The 19,523-nt window shown below is 40.2% G+C and overlaps 1 protein-coding gene across 3 annotated transcripts in view; it reads right to left on the reverse strand.

The window, feature by feature from the left end:
* Nucleotides 1-580: 580 nt before the first annotated feature.
* Nucleotides 581-19,523, reverse strand: part of DDX6 (DEAD-box helicase 6) — a 47,112-nt gene continuing 28,169 nt past the window's right edge. For all 3 annotated transcript variants that reach the window (XM_050758414.1, XM_050758415.1, XM_050758413.1), the window contains exons 6-14: nt 19,337-19,483; nt 17,682-17,776; nt 14,388-14,510; nt 13,241-13,369; nt 11,612-11,728; nt 10,394-10,457; nt 8,379-8,480; nt 7,680-7,862; nt 581-4,933 (exon numbers count right to left, since the gene is read on the reverse strand). In XM_050758414.1, coding sequence (XP_050614371.1) covers nt 7,687-7,862; nt 8,379-8,480; nt 10,394-10,457; nt 11,612-11,728; nt 13,241-13,369; nt 14,388-14,510; nt 17,682-17,776; nt 19,337-19,483 — 953 coding nt within the window. In that variant the 3' untranslated portion in view covers nt 581-4,933; nt 7,680-7,686. The remainder of the gene's footprint in view (nt 4,934-7,679; nt 7,863-8,378; nt 8,481-10,393; nt 10,458-11,611; nt 11,729-13,240; nt 13,370-14,387; nt 14,511-17,681; nt 17,777-19,336; nt 19,484-19,523) is intronic.

A 19,523-nucleotide genomic window follows, 5' to 3' on the forward strand; every position in this document is an offset into this window, starting at 1 on the left:
GTGTACATACCCAGTACAGACCCAACCATGTTAAGCCTAACACTTTTGGTCTGCAGTTGACTGAATGCACAGATGTGAAAACCCAGATACAGGGGACTGACTATTTTCTCAGTTATACTTAAGCATTTCTTTGGGTAGAGAGCTGGTGAGTGGTGTGCGCAGCTTCAAGTGTCTGCTTTTCCCAAGTTAGATCTTTTATTTCATCAGTGGTTTGTAGTTCCCAGCGTAAGAATTCCGTTCATACTTAGATGTAGTATTGGGGTATGTTCAGTTTTGGGGGTATGTTCAGTTTTACATCTGAGAACAATTGTAGGAGGTGATAATTACTGATATATTTGGACATATTAAGGACCACATCTCCCCTCTTCCCAACTGATTATCTTGCTTCTCCATTTAGGCTGTGAAATCTGACAGCATGGTGGAACAGTAGCTAAAACAGATGAAGGGGCTCTGAATTAACCTGGGCTTCACAGCAATGATGTGTTGAGAAATGTCTGACTGCTTCATAGTATGAATTACGTCAGCAAAATGCTCAGATTCCTATGCGCACAGTTGCTACTAAGGACATACCATACACACATTTGGAGTTCCAGTGGGTTTTTATTGAGATAAATTAACAAAAACCAAGATTTTACCATATTTTTTGAACCTTATAAACTCAGCAGACTCTGGTCCATATATGTGTACATACAACATAACACATCCCAACAAAAACAGAGCCCCACTGGAACATCTGCCAATTAAGAGAAAGCCAATTTTCCCTTCCCCCGATGTTTCAGAAATTTTGAGTTCCCACTGTTCACTTCTCAGTGGAACTGGTCCCTTGTGGCTAGGGACATCGGAATTCTCTACCATTTTTACTGAACAAAAAGTAATTTTTTTCCTTTGTTTCAAAAAAGGGAACAGTGACTTTGTTTTCTCCAGGCACCCCTTTCCCCACAACCAATGGTTAAAACACAGCAGCCTGTATCTTAATAACCCAGCCCTACCCCCTCCCTTGCCCAGCATTGTCTACTGGAGAATTTAAATACACTTCTGTTGGAATCTGTCAGCTGTGGAGGGGCAGAGTCCAGGTGCCAGGCTAGCTCCCTCTGACCTCATGAACTGTGACAACCTTTGGACACTTAACTCTTTACTCCAAAGATGAGTTTTTAGATCAGAAAGGAGAGTAGATTTTCTTTGGGAGTTTTAAAAAACTATCTTTAGAGATATAATGTACAACTACAATCTCACAGAAGTCCACTCAAGTTCACCAAAAAGCTGACTTACTTCAGCTCTCATGAAGCCAATAATTTTGATAAAGGTATTTGGCAAGAAAATGATTCCACAATAACAAATTTAAAGATACCAAGAACGCTGAAAAAATAGCAAATCAAAATAACATGGCTTAATTCCCAAGAACTTATTTCATTTTTTGTTACTCATCTAGAAGGTCAGGAGTGTGGCTAAAGGCAGTTTCTGATGAGGTTATGAGCTTCCAAAGTGTTTCTAAATCCTTAGTGCAGACACCCTCCCTTTTGGGGCAAAGTACCCTCCCTCCCACCCCATTAAAAAAAAATTAAAAAACTAAAAAATTAAACGTCATCAGAATGAGATGTTTTGATTCCAACAATTTACACTCAAGGCTTTGTGCTGAGTTGTCGTTTGAACCAAGCATGATGGTATCAAGCACAAAGCACGTGGCAAAGGAAAGATGCTCCCATCTCATTCTGAAAACAAATACTGATAACCAAGCCCACCCTCCAACCCTTTGGGGCCAACCCATTTTATGCTGCTGGGACCAACTTGAAACAATTTAGAGGTATATTTAGGTTTCCCTCTCCCTTACTTCTGTGAAAGATCATTTTACAATAAATGTATTCCATTCCTATGGGAAAGGCAAAACAGTATTTATCCCCATCGAGAATATATGGGGAAAGAAAAAACATAGGCCTAGAGGTGGCAAGGTGTGTAACAGTCCATAGCCCATTACACAACTATACAACCAAAGGCTAAACCATGAGTTGGATGTAGTTTTAACATTAAAAATAGGGGGTAGTTCTCATCCAAATGAGCTACTGGAAAATATTGTTACTTTAAAAAAAAATATATATCCAACATTGGAAAGAATGTGAAAACAACTTCCAACAGTAACAATGCTCCTTATTATGAGGGCCCAAAAAAGAAAACAAAAATAATAAAATAAAAAAAAAAAGACCAGGCTTTGACCTAGTCCTTAGAGCATCTTTCCATTGAACAATTCCTATTCAAGAGTCAAGCACCAAAACTGGACAGCTGCCTCTACAAGACCTTGTCCAGTAGTGGTGTCCCAGATAGTTTAAGTGCCACTCCTCATTAGAGGCTATACTTCAGTAATACTTTCAATTTTAAGTCTGTGCTTTAAGAGGGACCCACAGGCATGTGGCACCAGGCAGTCTCAAGGTGGCAAAGGAGACTGCACTTTTTGTTTAGTCACCCACATGTTCTCTAGCGAGATACAGAATTGCATTTATACTCTTTTCTTCTATATGAATGATCCCTCTTATCTCGCAAGAGGTGGGGGAGAAAGAGAGCTGCATCGGTACAAGGGCAAAATTTTTTTGGTCAAAAGTTGACACCTTTTAAATTCCCTCTCCCACCCCTCCCTGGAAAAAAAGTTACTTCCTTAATTAGGTTTTCTATTTAGTAACCAACATTAACTGGACAGAATATATGAGGCTTGGGTTCCAAATAGATGAGCTTACTCTTTTTTGTGTTTGTACCGTGCAGCTCTTGCTACAGTTGTTACGGAGTTAGGGCTATGTCCCATCAGGAGGCATCTGTAGGATTTTGATCTCCAAGGAATTGTGGGTGAGTCACAAATCGTTTGCTCACAAGTAGGCAGAGTCAAAAAAGCAACTTCAAGTAATTGATTTCTTTGTCCAAGAGTTAAAACATTAAAGTATATGCAGGACTTATTTTGTAATATTTTAGGGTTTTGAAAACAATAAAATATGGAAATCAACTTTTTTAAATTGTTTTTTCCCCCCTTTCCCGATGCCTCCTGATTGACCTAGTACACTGGGTTAAAAGGGAATTAAAAACATTAAAAAAAAAAAAAAAACAAAACAAAAACAAAAAAAAACTTCACTGGTTTTGATTCATCTCACTCCTTTTGCCTGGAGATCAGGCCAAACATCAAGCATGTTGGGAGGGGCACAATTTAAAGCAACACTATTGACTGTAAAGCATTTGCCGGCAATTTACAGTGCAAAATGACAGATAACAATTCTTGTCACAACGCAAGAGAATGGCAAGCAGCATTCTGTAGCATGAAAGTTAACAGCTCTCAGGTTGCCCATTCCTGCAAAAGTTTATGTATCGAAGTGGGCAGAGGGCAACACATTTACACACTACAGGAAATGATCCACAGAAAATTAAGCTCCAGAACTGCTAACGTTACCAAAGCTGGTACTGGCTAATATTCTGAAATGCAAATCTGTGCTTTATATATATACTGCTCAATGACACTGCCACTCAATAGAATTCCCACACTGCAAGGTAGATTAATCTCTTTGCCCCCTGTTGCAGAGCTTGGAATATTCCTCAAACTTCTAGAGGGGGAAGAAGCAAAATCAGAGCTTCTCAAAATAAATCTTGAATTATCAAGGTTTTGAAGCTTCCTTGCTCTCTGGGAAACCTACTCCAAAGGTACTAGATGAGACAGTGTGGCAGCAAACAGTACTTCCCAGATTTCTGGGCCCCTTTACCAACACAGGGTACCACAGAAATCTGCTCTCTACAGCAAGAGGCCAAAGTACTCTCTAGAGTTTAGTGTTGCGTAAAACTGAGCCCCTCTCATCTTTAGCTGCTCCCATAATCACTCTAATCCCCTTAATCCCAGCAACCTTCATCCAAAAAAAAATATATATATATGTATATATATATATATATATATATGAACCCAGAAAAAAAACTTATTTACAAAGTTTATACAAGTATACACACCCAATTTTCTATGGGACACGCTTTGCCACAGAGGAAAGAGGGTCAAGGCTCTGACATGTCTACACATCAAGTGCCATACTGCTACTGGAGGCGTATGTAAACCAGTCTTTAGTGTCTGCTATAGAGCACAAAGGCTTGTCATATGGCTCCTGCAATGATAGACTGCTCTTTCCTTTGGGAGCGATGATGTTTTATCTACTCAGCCCAGACGAAACTTTTACTTGGGATTTTTTTTTAAATACATGTATTTACAGTGCGGATGAACTGCAGTTGCATATCAACTCCTCCACAAAAAAAAAAAAAAAAAAAAAAGGTGTTCAACATTACTAGTAAGTTTCAACTTCTAGCCCTGGGCTTGAGTATTGGGTAGAAAGGGAAGAGACTTCAACTTGAAACCAAATGAAAAGACAACATTTTTTAAAAGAAAAAGAAAGAAAAAAGGAAAGAAAGAGTTACTATTGTTGATTCCTCGGGCTGTGTCTAAAAGATGATATTCTGAATGGTCTCATAGCATAAGGCACTTCGCACAAATAAGTAATAAGCTCTTCAGGCTTAAAAAACGGATGAGTAATCAGGGAGAAGTTGAAATGCACTCGAGAGTCAGCTGTTGGAGAATTTTGAAATCATAGACAAGCTTGTGTGTTCATTAAGATTCTTCTCTTTTTAGGGTTTCTCCCCTTCTTTCTTTTCCTTCCTTGTCCCCTTTCCCCAGAAAACATTTTTTAAAAACCAGCAGTTAGTGCAACTAATGTTCAGTCAGCACACAGTGCAAACAAGTGGAACAAAAAAGGTATATTCCTTCTTTTCAGCCTTTTTCTCTTCACCAGTTAAAAAAAGAAAAAATGTCTGAGCTCTTTTAAGTCTTCGTAGTTCCAAAATAAAAGATGAAAAACCCACAAAGAGAAGAGCATTCCCCCCAAAACGATGTGTCACAGATCCAAACGAGCCTTTTGTAGTTTGTCAAAGCCTACAGAAAAAGGAAATATAAAATTAACATTCTGAAAGCAACACAAACAAGGATACATAGGTTTTCACAATCCTCATCCCAAATGCTCTTTTCTAGTAGTTTCTACTGACCCTGTGCCTACTACAGAATCTACCGGTTATAGGATTAAATAATTTCTGGTAGGCAACTCTGAGACAGATTGGGGGGCCGAATGAATGTGAATGTTCTGACAGCAGGCAACCCTCACTCGTAACAATTAAATCATGGGGAAAAAATTACACCTTAAACAAACTGAATACTCTGCCAAAGTACTAGCAAACATTGGCTAGTTTTATGCTTGTCCAGGGGTTTGTGTTTGATGTTTAACTTAAGGAAAAAAGAGTAAAGAGTAATTCAAAAATTATTTAAGTAACAATTGATTGGGTGAGGTGGCTCCCGCCTGTAATCTCAGCACTCTGGGGAGGCTGAGGTGGGCAGATCACCTGAGGTCAGGAGTTTGAGAGCAGCCTGGTCGACATGGTGAAACCCTGTCTCTTATTTAAACAAAGAGACAAAAATTTTAAGTAACATTAGGTTACTTAAATAGGTAAGATGTTCACCTATAATTTGGAAACTATCCTTTGTCAAATCAGATTTTCTTTTTTTTTTTTTTTTTTTTTTGAGACGGAGTCTCGCTTTGTCGCCCAGGCTGGAGTGCAGTGGCTGGATCTCAGCTCACTGCAAGCTCCGCCTCCCGGGTTTACGCCATTCTCCTGCCTCAGCCTCCCGAGTAGCTGGGACTACAGAATCAGATTTTCTTTAGGAAATACTGTAACAACCTACCTTGCTTAAAGCTGAGCCTTGTTTCGTGCATTTCTAACTAGAGCCCAATAGTCATCAAAAGATGATAGAGGCCGGGTGTGGTGGCTCACACCTATAATCCCAGCACTTTGGGAGGCCAAGGTGGGAAGATGACTTGAACCTAGGAGTTTGAGACCAGCCAGGGCAATATAGTGAGACCCCATCTTAATAAAAGTAAGAAAAGATGGAGAATAGGTTGTCCAGGAAATCAAGGGTGGGTATTTTTAAAATTTATGTATTTGACAGAGTTTCACCCTTATTGCCTAGGAAATCAGAGTGGGTTATTTATTTACTTATGAGGCGGAGTTTCGCTCTTACTGCCCAGGCTGGAGTGCAATGGCCTGACCTCGGCTCACTGCAACCTCTGCCTCCCAAGTTCAAGAGATTCTCCTCCCTCAGCCTCCTGAGTAGTTGGGATTACAGGTGCCCACCACCATGCCTGGCTAATTTTCTGTATCTTTAGTGGACACAGGGTTTCACCAGGTTAGCCAGGCTGGTCTTGAAGTCCTGACCTCAGGTAACCCACCCACCTCGGCCTCCCAAAGTACTGGGATTACAGGCGTGAGCCACTGAGCCCAGACTGAGTGGCTTTTTTTTTGAGATGGAGTCTAGCTCTGTCACCCAGACTGGAGTTCAGTGGCGCAATCTTGACTCACTGTAACTTTCACCTCCTGGGTTCAAGTGATTCTCCTGCCTCAGCCTCCTGAGTAGCTGGGACTATAGGTGTGTGCCATCACGCCCGGCTAATTTTTGTATTTTTAGTAGAGACAGGGTTTCACCATGTTGGCTAGGATGGTCTTGATTTCTTGACCTCGTGATCCACCCACCTCGACCTCCCAAAGTACTAGGATTACAGGTGTGAGCCACCGCACCTGGCCCAGAGTGGGTATTTTAAAAAGACGGCCATTCTCATAATCTGATTAAACATTTGGTAATAAGGTATTATGGATAGTTTTACCAGAGTTACTAATGTACTTCCTAGAAATTAAGAATAAATGCTAAAAACATTTTACATTTTCAGAAATGTAAATACTTTCATATTCAAAACTGCTGGCAGAGTGCGGGGACTCATGCCTGTAATCCCAGCACTTAGGAGGCTGAGGCGGGTAGATCACTTGAGGTCAGGAGTTCGAGACCAGTCTGGCCAACATGGTGAAACTCCATCTCTACTAAAACATACAAAAATTAGCTGGGCATTGTGGCGCATGCCTGTAATTCCAGCTACTTGGGAAGCTGAGGCCCACCAGAATCACTTGAACCCAGGAGACAGAGGTTGTAGTGAGCCATGATTGTGCCACTGTACCCCAGCCTGGGCAACAGAGCAAGACTGTCTCAAAAAACAAACAACAAACCGCCCCCCGCCATTGCCAAAAAAGGCCAGGCACAGTGGTTTGAGCCTATAATTCCCACACTTTGGGAGGCCAAGGCAGGAGGATTGCTGGAGTTCAGTTCTAGACCAGCCTGGGCAACAAAGCAAGACCTTATCTCTACCAAAAATTCAAAATACTAGCCAGGTGTGGTGGCATGTGCCTACAGTTCCAGCTACTCAGGAGCCCAGCAGAACTAGGCTGCAGTGAGCTATGATTGCACCACTGCACTCCAGCCTGGATGACAGCAAGACCCTGTCTCAAAATGAAAAACAAACTGCTGAAAAAGATTCTTTTTTGCTTTCATTATTTTAGGTCTCTGAATTTAAGTACTGCTGACCTACCACATTACTCAGGAAGCTGCATTCAAGAACAACATTTACAGATTCTCTAACGAGACTACAACCTCCCACAAGACATATTATTTACTGTCATTCATGCTAGTTGGTATTTTTACCCTTTATTGCTATTATATACGGTGTGACATCAAATTTCCCCCAGGAAAGATTTTTATTTCCTGCATTTAAAGGTTCCTCTTAGCTATTCTGTCAGGGACGTACATGCTTGTTAAGGTTTCTCATCTTCTACAGGCTCGCTGTGGTATTCTGCCACATACAGGCTCTTATCAATGTTGCTTGGAATAGGTTTAATTTCTGTTCCCAGCTGCTCCTCAATACTTTTCAGGTTGAAGCGATCATCATATGTGATCAAGTTGATGGCTAAGCCAAGATGACCAAAGCGACCTAAAAAAAAGTTGTTTAAAAATTTTAATGAATAAAATATGAAAATCAATGCAAATTGTGCAAGTCAAGCAGTGGCAAAACCACACAGGATTGATAATTCTGTTCAGTGCCACTCTTAGCATGCAAAACAACTTCTTAATGGTCTTCAAACACAGGTTTCCCTACAACTTCAGGTTTTGTAGCCCAAAGTAGTACTTTATTTTACCTTTCTCAAATGACAAAATGGCTACTCATCTGTGTCAAAAATTGTCATAAAATATACACTAGTCACAGACCATACCACCTAATGAGTGAAGTTCTCATGTTAATTTCATCTCAAATTAAGCAGTTATTTTAACTTTTCTTAATAAACGTTACAGAAGAATTAGAAATTAGTCTTAAATACCAAACAACTGAATTAGTGTTAATTCACTGTTCTCATAGCTACTGTACTCTATTTCACAAAGGAACAAAATTTAGTCATTATGCATCTCAAAAAAGAACTTCTATCAAGAATATCACGTCTTTTTTCCTCACCTGATCTTCCAATACGATGGAGATAGGTCTCGGCCAGCTTTGGGAAATCAAAGTTTATTACCACATTCACAGCTTGTATATCAATACCTCGGGTAAACAGATCTTAAAAAAAAAAAGATAATTTTCATTCTATCTTTCAATTTAGAAATGTCTCTCAGTACAATAATCTCTAACACACAGAGCATAACCTAAGTTTATTAATTCAGTTATTCAAATACATTTGCATATTACTGGCATTACCTTTCATAATCACGTTATCATGAACAACTTTCTGCTCACAAGTTACTTTTTTCCAGTAATTGTAAGCAAGTTTTTAAAAATATGTCTAAAAGAGGCTGGGTGCACTCAAGCCTGTAATCCCAGCACTTTGGGAGGCCGAGCTCAGTGGATCACCTGAGGTCAGGAATTTGAGACCAGCCTGACCAAAATGAAGAAACCCATCTCTACCCAAAAAAAAAAAAAAAAAAAAAAAAGTTAGCTGGACGTGGTGGCGGGTGCCTGTAATCCCAGCTACTCGGGAGGCTCAGGCAGGAGAATCGCTTGAACCTGGGAGGCAGAGGTTGTGGCGAGCCGAGATCGCGCCATTGCACTCCAGTCTGGGCAACAAGAGTAAAACTCCGTCTCAAAAAAATAAATTAAAAAAAAATAGACTGATATTCAAAGTCCTCCAGGCAGGGCTTGGTGGCTCACACCTGTAATCCCAGCACTTTGGGGAGGCAGAGGTGGGTGCATCACTTGAGGTTAGGAGTTGGAGATTAGCCTGGCCAACATGGTGAAACACTCCTTCTACAAAAAATACAAAATATAGCTGGGCATGGTGGTGTGCGCCTGTAGTCTCAGCTCCTCGGGAGGCTGAGGCGCGAGAATCACTTGAACCTGGGAGGCGGAAGCTGCAGTGAGCCGAGATTGTGCCACTGCACTCCAGTTTGGGCAACAAGAGCGAAACTCCGTCTCAACAACAACAAGAGTAACAACAACAACAAAGTCCTCCATGCTATGCTTTGTCCTAATTTACTTCCCTAACACATCTCAGTTTTTCTTCTCTATCAAACTTATCTTCTTAGCCATCTGACCATCAGTCCCCTAAAACTTAATCCATGTGTTTGAAACTTACCTAGCCTAGAAAGCCAATTAAAATCTCATCTCTTCTCAAACCACCTCAGCCAATTATATTACTCTGCTACGAACACTTGGGATTACTTACTATACACATACTTCCCATTTGCAAGTCACCTTTACTGCCTTGTGGATCTAGTCCAGTGAATGATTTTGTTAACAGTTTTACTACAATATAGCCATGCCCATTTGTTTATGTATTGTCTAGGCTACTTCTGAGCTACAATAGCAAAACTCTGTAATAAAGACCAATTAATGTGCAAACTCTAAAAAATTTACTATTTGGCACTTCATAGGAAAAGTATGTGGGTGCTTCCTTAGACTCCTAATGTTTACCTTTTTATCTCTCCAATTAAACCACACTCCCCCAAAGGGGTGGTATTTTATATATGCCCTTCAGTATTGGTCCTTCAAGAACTTATCTGAAGAAACCTTGCAAGCAAGTAATGATTTTTAAAAGCCTAACTGTTGGACGCGGTGGCTCACACCTGTAATCCCAGCACTTTGGGAGGCCGAGGCAGGCGGATCACCTGAGGTCAGGAGTTCAAGACCAGCCTGGCCAACATGGTGAAACCCCCATCTCTACCAAAAATTAGCTGAGTGTGGCAGCGGGCGCCCACAATCCCAGCTACTTGGGAGGCTGAGGCAGGAGAATCACTTGAACCCAGGTGGTGGAAGTTTCAGTGAGCTGAGATTATGCCACTGCACTCCAGTCTGGGTGACACAAACTCCATCCACCCCTCCACCAAAAAAAAAAAAAAAAAAAAAAAAAGAAATCCTAGAAGTATTGGTAGGGTGTGCTGGACTATGTCACAGGGTGCACCGTGCAGTATGAACAAAGAAAGCAAAAAAGAACTTGGGAGAAAAACACTGGGTAAAGGAAATACAAAAATACTTACCAGTGCAAACAAGATTGCGGCATAAGCCATTTCGGAAATCATGAAATACACGATTTCGATGTTCCTAGGAGAAAGCAATTTATTCCATTTGATTAGCACTCATATACAGCCCCAAATTTCCCATGATTATTTCTCCTAGTCGATCGGTTCTACCCAAAACCTGTTTATAAGTGATCCATGACATTAAGCTGCTTTCAAAACCAAATATGAGTTAAGTTATTGATCTCTTCATCTACAGAAACTGTTTACTTACGAAATTTCATAATGTAGTTAACAAAAAGTCATTTTGTTAAGTTTTAAATTATTTTTTGCTAAATCAAATTCTGAAATTTAGACATTGCATCTTTCTCTAAAGGCAAACAGTAAAGAAAAAAGAAAAATCAGCCAGCTGAGGGGCCATATTTAAAAATCCAGAGCAATGCTGTCCAGTAGAAATTTCTGTAATAAAGGAAATGTTTGTGTCTGTACTTCCACTTCCAATACAGTATCCAGCAGCAACAGGTGCCTAACTGAGCACTTGAAACGTGGCTGTGATTGAGAAACTGACTTTTTTTTTTTTTTTTTTTTTTTTTTTTTTTTTTGAGACAGAGTCTCGCTCTGTCGCCCAGGCTGGAGTGCAGTGGCGCTATCTCGGCTCACTGCAAGCTCCGCCTCCTGGGTTTACGCCATTCTCCTGCCTCAGCCTCCCGAGTAGCTGGGACTACAGGCGCCCACCACCTCGCCCGGCTAATTTTTTTGTATTTTTAGTAGAGACGGGGTTTCATTGTGTTAGCCAGGATGGTCTCGATCTTCTGACCTCGTGATCCGCCCGTCTCGGCCTCCCAAAGTGCTGGGATTACAGGCTTGAGCCACCACGCCCGGCCTTATTTTAATTTTAACTGATTTAAATGGCCACATGTGGCTAGTGGTTACTGGATTAAACAGAGAATTAAACATGGGAATGAAAGGAAGAATACAATTTTACATTTGTATTATGCCTGACAGCTTACAAATTTAAACATTTACCTTAATTTTCCTAACTACCTTGTAAGTTATGAATATGTACTATTATCTCTATTTTATTGCTAGAAAATGAACCTTAGGTAGGTCAAAATGAAAGGTCCTTTGGCTACTAAGGAACAGTTTATTCTTAAACTCAGGACATTTAAAAGAACATTAAAACAAAATAAAATCAGAGATTTCTTGTTAAATTTGTGCAAGTTCTAGTTTTATACTCACCTGCCTCATTTTAGCATGAATATAGAAGCAAGAATAACCCAGTTGAGAAATCTTCTTGGCTAGTAATTCAACTCGCTGAGAGGAGTTACAGAAAATGATCGACTGGTTTATCTGAAGCTGAGCACAGAAAAAATAAGTATGAGAAAAATTAAAACCTTCATTTGGCTTGCCAAATCTTGAAAACACTAACCAGCAAACAAGAAACATTAACATGGTCTAAAATTTAGAATCTTATGATATGAGAGAGATGGTAAATTCTAAGTACTTTAATAGATGGAATATAATAATATCTAAGATTTATTGTATTAGAGTATATTTCTTAAGGGCCACATAACTGTCAACAAGAGTAATACAATTGATTATCTGATTCCAAGTAGTTATGTTTTATGTTTTTCCATTTAAGAATACGTGTGTGTGTGTGTGTGTGTGTGTGTGTGAGAGAGAGAGAGAGAGAGAGAGAGAAATGGAGTTTCACTCTTGTTGCCCAGGCTGGAGTGCAATGGTACAATCTTAGCTCACTGCAACCTCCACCTCCTGGGTTCAAGGGATTCTCCAGCCTCAGCCTCCTGAGGAGCTGGGATTACAGGCACCCACCACCATGCCTGGCTAATTTTTGTATTTTCAGTAGAGACGGGGTTTCAGCATGTTGGTCAGGCTGGTCTCGAACTCCTGACCTCAGGTGTCTGCCCACCTCAGCTTTCCAAAGTGCTGGGATTACAGGTGTGAGCCACCGTGCCCAGCCAAGAACATCTTTAATATACTCACAACCAATGCCACTAGCACTGGGCAGCACTTCAGCACCATGAGTAGGGGTCAATTAAAACCGTGAAATCAGCAACAAAAATTTGAAAAATATGGCACAGTGAAAAGGATAGTTGTTCACAGTATGAGAGCTAAACAAGAGGACAGAGCATTGTCTTCTTCAACCTCAGCTGGGTATGTGCGTGTCAGGTGACTTAAACTCTTTGCCACACTGTACACGTCCACAAATGACTGCTAAACTGCCTTGAGTATTAATTCTGGAGTTACAAATAAATTCTAGTGACTAAGCAAACTCACAAATACAGAATATGTGAATAATGAGTATTAACCCTAGTAAAGGTCTAAGTATTTCAGAAACTATTCAAAAGTGTATCTGTGACTTGTTAATCATTTAGTATCAACTTTAGGTCAACAATTAAAACTGCCTTTTAGGAAACACTATGAATTTTTTAAAAACTTTTTTTTTCCTTCCCGAGATGGAGTCTTGCTCTGTCGCCCAGAGCTGGAGTGCAATGGCGTGATCTTGGCTCACTGCAACTTCTGCCTCCTGGGTTCAAGCAATTCTCCTGCCTCAGCCTCCCAAGTAGCTGGGATTATGGGCACGCACCACCACGCCCAGCTAGTTTTTTTGTTTTTTTGTAGTAGAGACGGGGTTTCTCCATGTTGGCCAGGCTGGTCTCGAACTCCTGACCTCGTGATCCGCCTGCCTCAGCCTCCCAAAATGCTGGGATTACAGGCATGAGCTACCACGCCAAGCCAGAAACACTATGAACTTTTATACAGTGAAGATGGTAGGAAAACTGATGAAATAATCTGTTTTACTGGGACTCGAGAGATAATATTCAACAGCAGAAGCCTACTTCTTACCCTGGAGAAAAGTGTGTTGAGGCAGTGTACTTTTTGGCGCTCAGTTACATATGCGTAGTACTGGGTTACTCCCTTCAGAGTTAGTTCCTCCATCAGGTTAATCTCATAGGGTTTCTGCAAATGGGAATTCTGGGAGGGGAGAAAAAAAAAGATGGTTCTTCTTAAATGAAAGCAGAGTTCATCTCAAATTCAAAATATACCCACCCTATAGGTTTCTGTCTAATCAACTCTTGCTATAAGGGATGCAACTCTCTTCAAAACAAAATATATGATCTGTCATTACAGAATTTTCCCCCCGCTGCCCTGAGATGGAGTCTTGCTATCACCTAGGCTGGAGTGTAGTGGCACCATCTCCACTCACTGCAACCTCCACCTCCTGGGTTCAAGTGATTCTCCTGCCTCAGCCTCCCGAGTAGTTGGGATTACAGGCACACGCTGCCACAACAGACTTATTTTTGTATTTTTAGTAGAGACGGGGGTTTCACCATGTTGCCCATGCTGGTCTCGAACTCCTGACCTTGTGATCTGCCCACCTTGGCCCCCCAAAGTGCTGGGATTACAGGCCTGAGTCACCACGCAAGACACGTTAGAAATAAATTAAGATATAAGATCTCAAAAATGCAGCTAAGTTACTACAGGTTAAGTATTCCTTATCCAAAATGCTCAGGAACAAAAGCGTTTCAGGTTTTAAATTTTTTCTAATTTTGGAATATGCGCATTACACTTAGTGACTGAGCATTCTTAATTTGAAAATTCAAAATCAAAAGAACATTTCCTTTTAGCATCATGTTTGTGGCTCAAAAGGTTTCAAATTCTGCAGTATTTTGGATTTCAGTTTACGATACTCAAACTCTATTTTGTATATAGAATAATACTGGAATCAATTCAGCTAGCACCAATGGCTATGTCATCATGACACCAAAAACTAAGAGAAAAATGAGGAATTTAATTAATTACTATTACAACCTTCTTAAAAAGTCAGTTAATTTATATAAAACAAATCTTTAATTGATCAACTGAAGAAAGAGCCAAAGGCTTGAAATAATTAGTATAAAGTATTTTCACAGATAGGAAGATGTAATTATGAATAAAAGCATACTCATAGATCATAGGATGGCACTGATTCCAAGTACAGATTTATACTCACCATGAACTTCTGTACACTAAGAGGGAAAGTAGCGGAATATAGTAAAATCTGCCTGTTTTTAGGTAGCGTGAGAATAATATCCTCCATTATCTGCACAAAATCCTGTGACAGCAACTTATCTGCCTGCAGTAGAAAGAAAAGACAATTTTAAAAACAATAAAATAATGTCTAAGGTCTTTGGTTAATACATGGTCAAAGAATAAGGCATCATCCAACAAAAGCATCCATGAAATGTTCCTGGTGGAAAACAATAAATTCTCTCCAACACTGCGGAGTCAAATATGCGTAAGGGGGCAGAATCTATGATCCCCATCTTCTAGGGGAAAAAAAAATTCTACACTACACAGATAAACCTCCCCCCTTCTATAACAGAATTTAATTAATTAATTTATTTTTAGAGACAGCATTTCACTCTGTCACCCAGGATGGGATGCAGTGGCATAATCATAGCTTACTGTATGCAGCCTGAACCTCCTGGGCTCAAGTGATCATCTTGCCTCAGCCTACCAACCTACTGAGAAGCTGGGACTACAGGCACATACCACCAAGCCCAGTTCAACAGAATTTTAATGTGATGATTCTCATTAAAGAGGTAGTATGGTATATGTGTTTGAAAGTACAGGTTCTGTCTGTGCACGGTGGCTCACGCCTGTAATCCCAGCACTTTGGGAGGCCGAGGCAGGAGGATCACGAGGTCAAGAGTTCGAGACCAGCCTGACAAACATGGTGAAACCCCATCTCTACTAAATATACAAAAATTAGCAGGGTGTGGTGGATTGCACCTGTAATCCCAGCTACTTGGGAGGCTGGGGCAGAATAATTGCTTGAACCTGGGAAGTGGAGGTTGCAGTGAGCCGAGATCACACCACTGCACTTCAGCCTGGGCAACAAAGCAAGACTCTGTCTCAAAAAAAAGTACAGATTCTGGAGCTAAACTGCCAGGTTGAAATCTTGCCTCCTTCATTTCTTAGCTGTGTGGGAATGTTACAGAACTACTCTGTACTTCAGTTTCCACAACTGTAAAACTGTAAAACTAAAATTTGGATGTTTACATCATGTAGTAACTACTTTACAGGGATTTAGAAAAAACTTGGCTAAGGTCAGGTGTGGTGGCTCACACCTGTAATCCCAGCACACTGGGAGGCTGAGGCGGGCAAAGCATTGAGGTCAGGAGTTCAAAACCAGCCTGACCAACATGGAGAAACCCTGTCTCTACTAAAAATATAAAATTAGCCGGGCATGGTGGCACATGCCTGTAATCCGAGCTACTCGAGAGGCTGAGGCAGGAGAATCGCTTGAACGAGGTTGAGGTTGCGGTTGCGGTGAGCTGAGGTTGTGCCACTGCACTCCAACCTGGGCAAAGAGACTCCGTCTCAAAAAAAAACCAAACCAAACCAAACCAAAACAACAAAAAAGAAAAAACTCGGCTTTCAAGTTATCCAGCCACTCCTCTTCTTAAAAATTAAACCTAAACTCTGGCACCTGTAAGAAAAAGACAAAAGCTGAATTCCTACGAATGCCTAACTACTGCATCTGAAGTATAAAACATATTTTATAAGCAAATTAAAATCTGGATGTCTACATACTATAGTAACTACTTGACAGGACACCTACCTTATAGGTTTCTTGTAAAAATTAAATGAAAAAAAAAAAAAAAAAGTAAAGCACTTAGTGTTGGTACCCAGTGACTAATAAATGTTTTCTCTCATTACTTAAAGATAAAAGCCTGATTTGAATTAAATGTTACCTAAAACACAAACCAGGCCGGGTGTGGTGGCTCACACCTGCAATCCCAGCACTTTGAGAGGCCGAGGCGGGAGGATCACCTGAGGTCAGGAGTTCAAGACTAGCCTGGCCAACACGGCGAAAACCTGCCTCTACTAAAAATACAAAAATTAGCCAAGTGTGGGTAGTACACATCTGTAATCTCAGCTACTCAGGAGGCTGAGGCATGAGGATCACTTGAAGCCGGGAGGCAGAGATCGTAGTGAGCCGAGATCACGCCACTGCACTCCAGTCTGGGTAACAGAGTGAGTCTGTCTCAAAAAAATAGTAATAATAATAAAACACAAACCAAATGTGAAAATAACCTCATGTCAAAACATTAACACTGATACACTACAGATCCTCCTTGACTTACAATGGGATTATGTTCTGATAAATTTATCCTAAGTTGAAAATACTACCCAAACCTACTGAACATCATCACTTAGCCTAGCCTCCTTGAAACATGCTCCACTTAGCTTATAGTTGGGCAAAATCACTTGACAACACCGTATACTGTACAGTATCAGCTGTCTACCCTCAATGATCATGTGGCTGACTGGGAGCTGCAGTTTGCTGCTGATGCCCAGCATCATGGGAATATCATATAGCATATTACTAACCAGGAAAAAAATTAATCTTAAGAATTCAAAGTACGGTTTCTAATAAAAGCTTATCACTTCCACTGAAAAACCATAAAGTGAACCATCGTAAGTCAGGGACCATCTATATATGTACAAAACATGGCTAGATCCCAGGACTACAGATTTTAATAAGTTTTTAAAAGGCATTTATAACATGGTGAGATAATACGTCTAACAGAGATTAATAACCAAACACTACAAAGTAGTATGCACAAAAGGAGACAATATATATTATATGCTTTTAAAAATTAATCGCCGAGGCTGGGCACGGTGGCTCAGGCCTGTAATCCCAGCACTTTGGGAGGCTGAGACAGGCGGATCACGAGGTCAGGAGATCGAGACCATTCTGGCTAATATGGTGAAACCCCGTCTCTACTAAAAAATACAAAAAACTAGCTGGGCGAGGTGGCGGGTGCCTGTAGTCCCAGCTACTCGGGAGGCTGAGGCAGGAGAATGGGCATAAACCCGGGAGGCGGAGCTTGCAGTGAGCTGAGATCCGGCCACTGGACTCCAGCCTGGGCAACAGAGCGAGACTCCGTCTCAAAAAAAAAAAAAAAAAAAAAAAAAAAAAAAAAATTAATCGCCGAGTAGAAAGAGATGTAGAATAAATTTGGCTTTGCGGTTATTCACTCCTCTTCTAAAAAATGAAAATAAAACCCAATCTCTGCTATCTCTAAGAAAAAGACAAAAAGGAGAATTCCAATGAATGCCTATAATCTACTCCCGCTGACAGGTAAAACACATTTTATAAGCAAATTAATTTAAACTGATCGCTTATGTGTTTACTAGATCATAAACACAAGCAGCTTTTGCTTCATTCACTGGCAGTTATAAGCAAAGCACAGAAAAGTACAGAATAGTATAATGCCAAATGAAGAGATATTACCTCATCCAACACTATCATCTGGACATGATCAACCTTTGCTACTCCCTTCTTAATAAGATCCAGGATTCTCCCAGGGGTAGCAATCACCACGTGCACTATGCAAGATTTAGAAAACATATATTCTCATTAATTTTAATTTGGGCAAAAAGGATATTGTAAAGGTTTATCATATTACAGTCCTCAGTTGCTTAATGATAATTCTGAGAAATGCATTGCTATGCGATGGTACAGCCTACTCCACTGTATAGCTCCATTATAATCTTATGGGAACACCGACATACATGCGGTCTGTCACTGATCAAAACATTGTTATGCAGCACATGACTATCTTTTATCAGAAACACTAGGCCGGGCACCGTGGCTCATCCATGTAATTCCAGCACTTTGGGAGGCCCAGGTGGGTGGATCACATGAGGTCAGGAGTTCGAGACCAGCCTGGTCAACATGGTGAAACCCTGTCTCTACTAAAAGTACAAAAATTAGCTGGGTGTGGTGGTGGGAGCCTGTAATCCCAGCTACTCAGGAGGCTGAGGTAGGAGAATCGCTTGAACCCAGGAGGCAGAGGTTGCAGTGAGCCGAGACCACACCACTGCATTCCAGCCTGGGCAACAGAGTAAGACTGTGCCTCAAATTAAAAAAAAAAAAAGAAAGAAAAGAAACACATTGTGTTATAGAGGTGGGAATAACACAAAAAGGTCCAAAGATGTGTTTTAGGATAAAGTCTTCCATTTCACCGCAGGATGCTTAAAAAATACTTTTCACCTCTACACTGGGTGGGGTACAGCTTCCCAAATCACCTGCTTCCAACAGGAGGCATACTTTCTTGTCTTAGGGTAATTCCCAATTAATAACAGAAGGCACACCAGACTTCTGACATAAAAGCAATGCCTCTAATCTGGAACAGTGAACCGAGTATTGTTAAAAGGATCAAACAAGATAACAATTTTTAAAAAACCTATGCAATACAAAGAATATATCACATAATTATATATAGTATTCTAACTAAAATTTTAGATATAATTTTATGAGTGATCTCATTCTTGCTGTTTTGTTACCTTTTTCCACTCAGCAATGTATCATGAAAATCTTAATGAAAATGAATACAGATCAACTTCACTCCTTAATGACTATGTAGAATACTATTCAGACTATACTTTAATGTATTTATTTAGCCAATCTCCTTCTAAGTTGGTCCAATTTTTTGGCACGACAAACCACCCCATAGTAAACAACTTTGTACATACAGCCCTACATTTACCCAACTTTTTTCTTCAAGAAAGATTCTTAAAAATATAATTTATAATTTTAAAATAAGACTGCCAAATTGCTCATGATAGAGATAAGTTGACACCCCCACGTTTACAACATAGCCTATTTCTCCACAAACTCACATTAATGTCTACTACTACTTTTAGCTTTACCAATTAAACAGGTAAAATTACTATAAACTTGCTGTTTTAGAATTAGTAATAAAGTCAAATATTGCTTTCAATTACCGTCAATCTGTTTTTTTCTCTTGAATGCAATGGTCATTTCCTTTTTTTACTGCAGGATTTCTGTTCCTTAATTCTTAAAAATAATTTTTAATAATTTACTGAAACACTTGAGACTAAAATTACAGAGAGCTACACTACCTTTTAGTAATCATTTCTTACCTGTATCATCAAGCCTCATTATGTCATCTCGTAAATTGGTTCCTCCTGTGGTTGCCATCACTTTGGCCCCTCCCATGTGTTTGCTGACCTGGATGCAAATTTGACTGACCTGTAGAGCAAGTTCTCTAGTGGGAACAATCACCATTGCTGAAACAACATCAAGGAACATATGAGAAAATATGGGGTG

This window comes from Macaca thibetana, chromosome 14 (assembly GCF_024542745.1).
Source record: "Macaca thibetana thibetana isolate TM-01 chromosome 14, ASM2454274v1, whole genome shotgun sequence".
Taxonomy (NCBI): Eukaryota; Metazoa; Chordata; class Mammalia; order Primates; family Cercopithecidae; genus Macaca; species Macaca thibetana.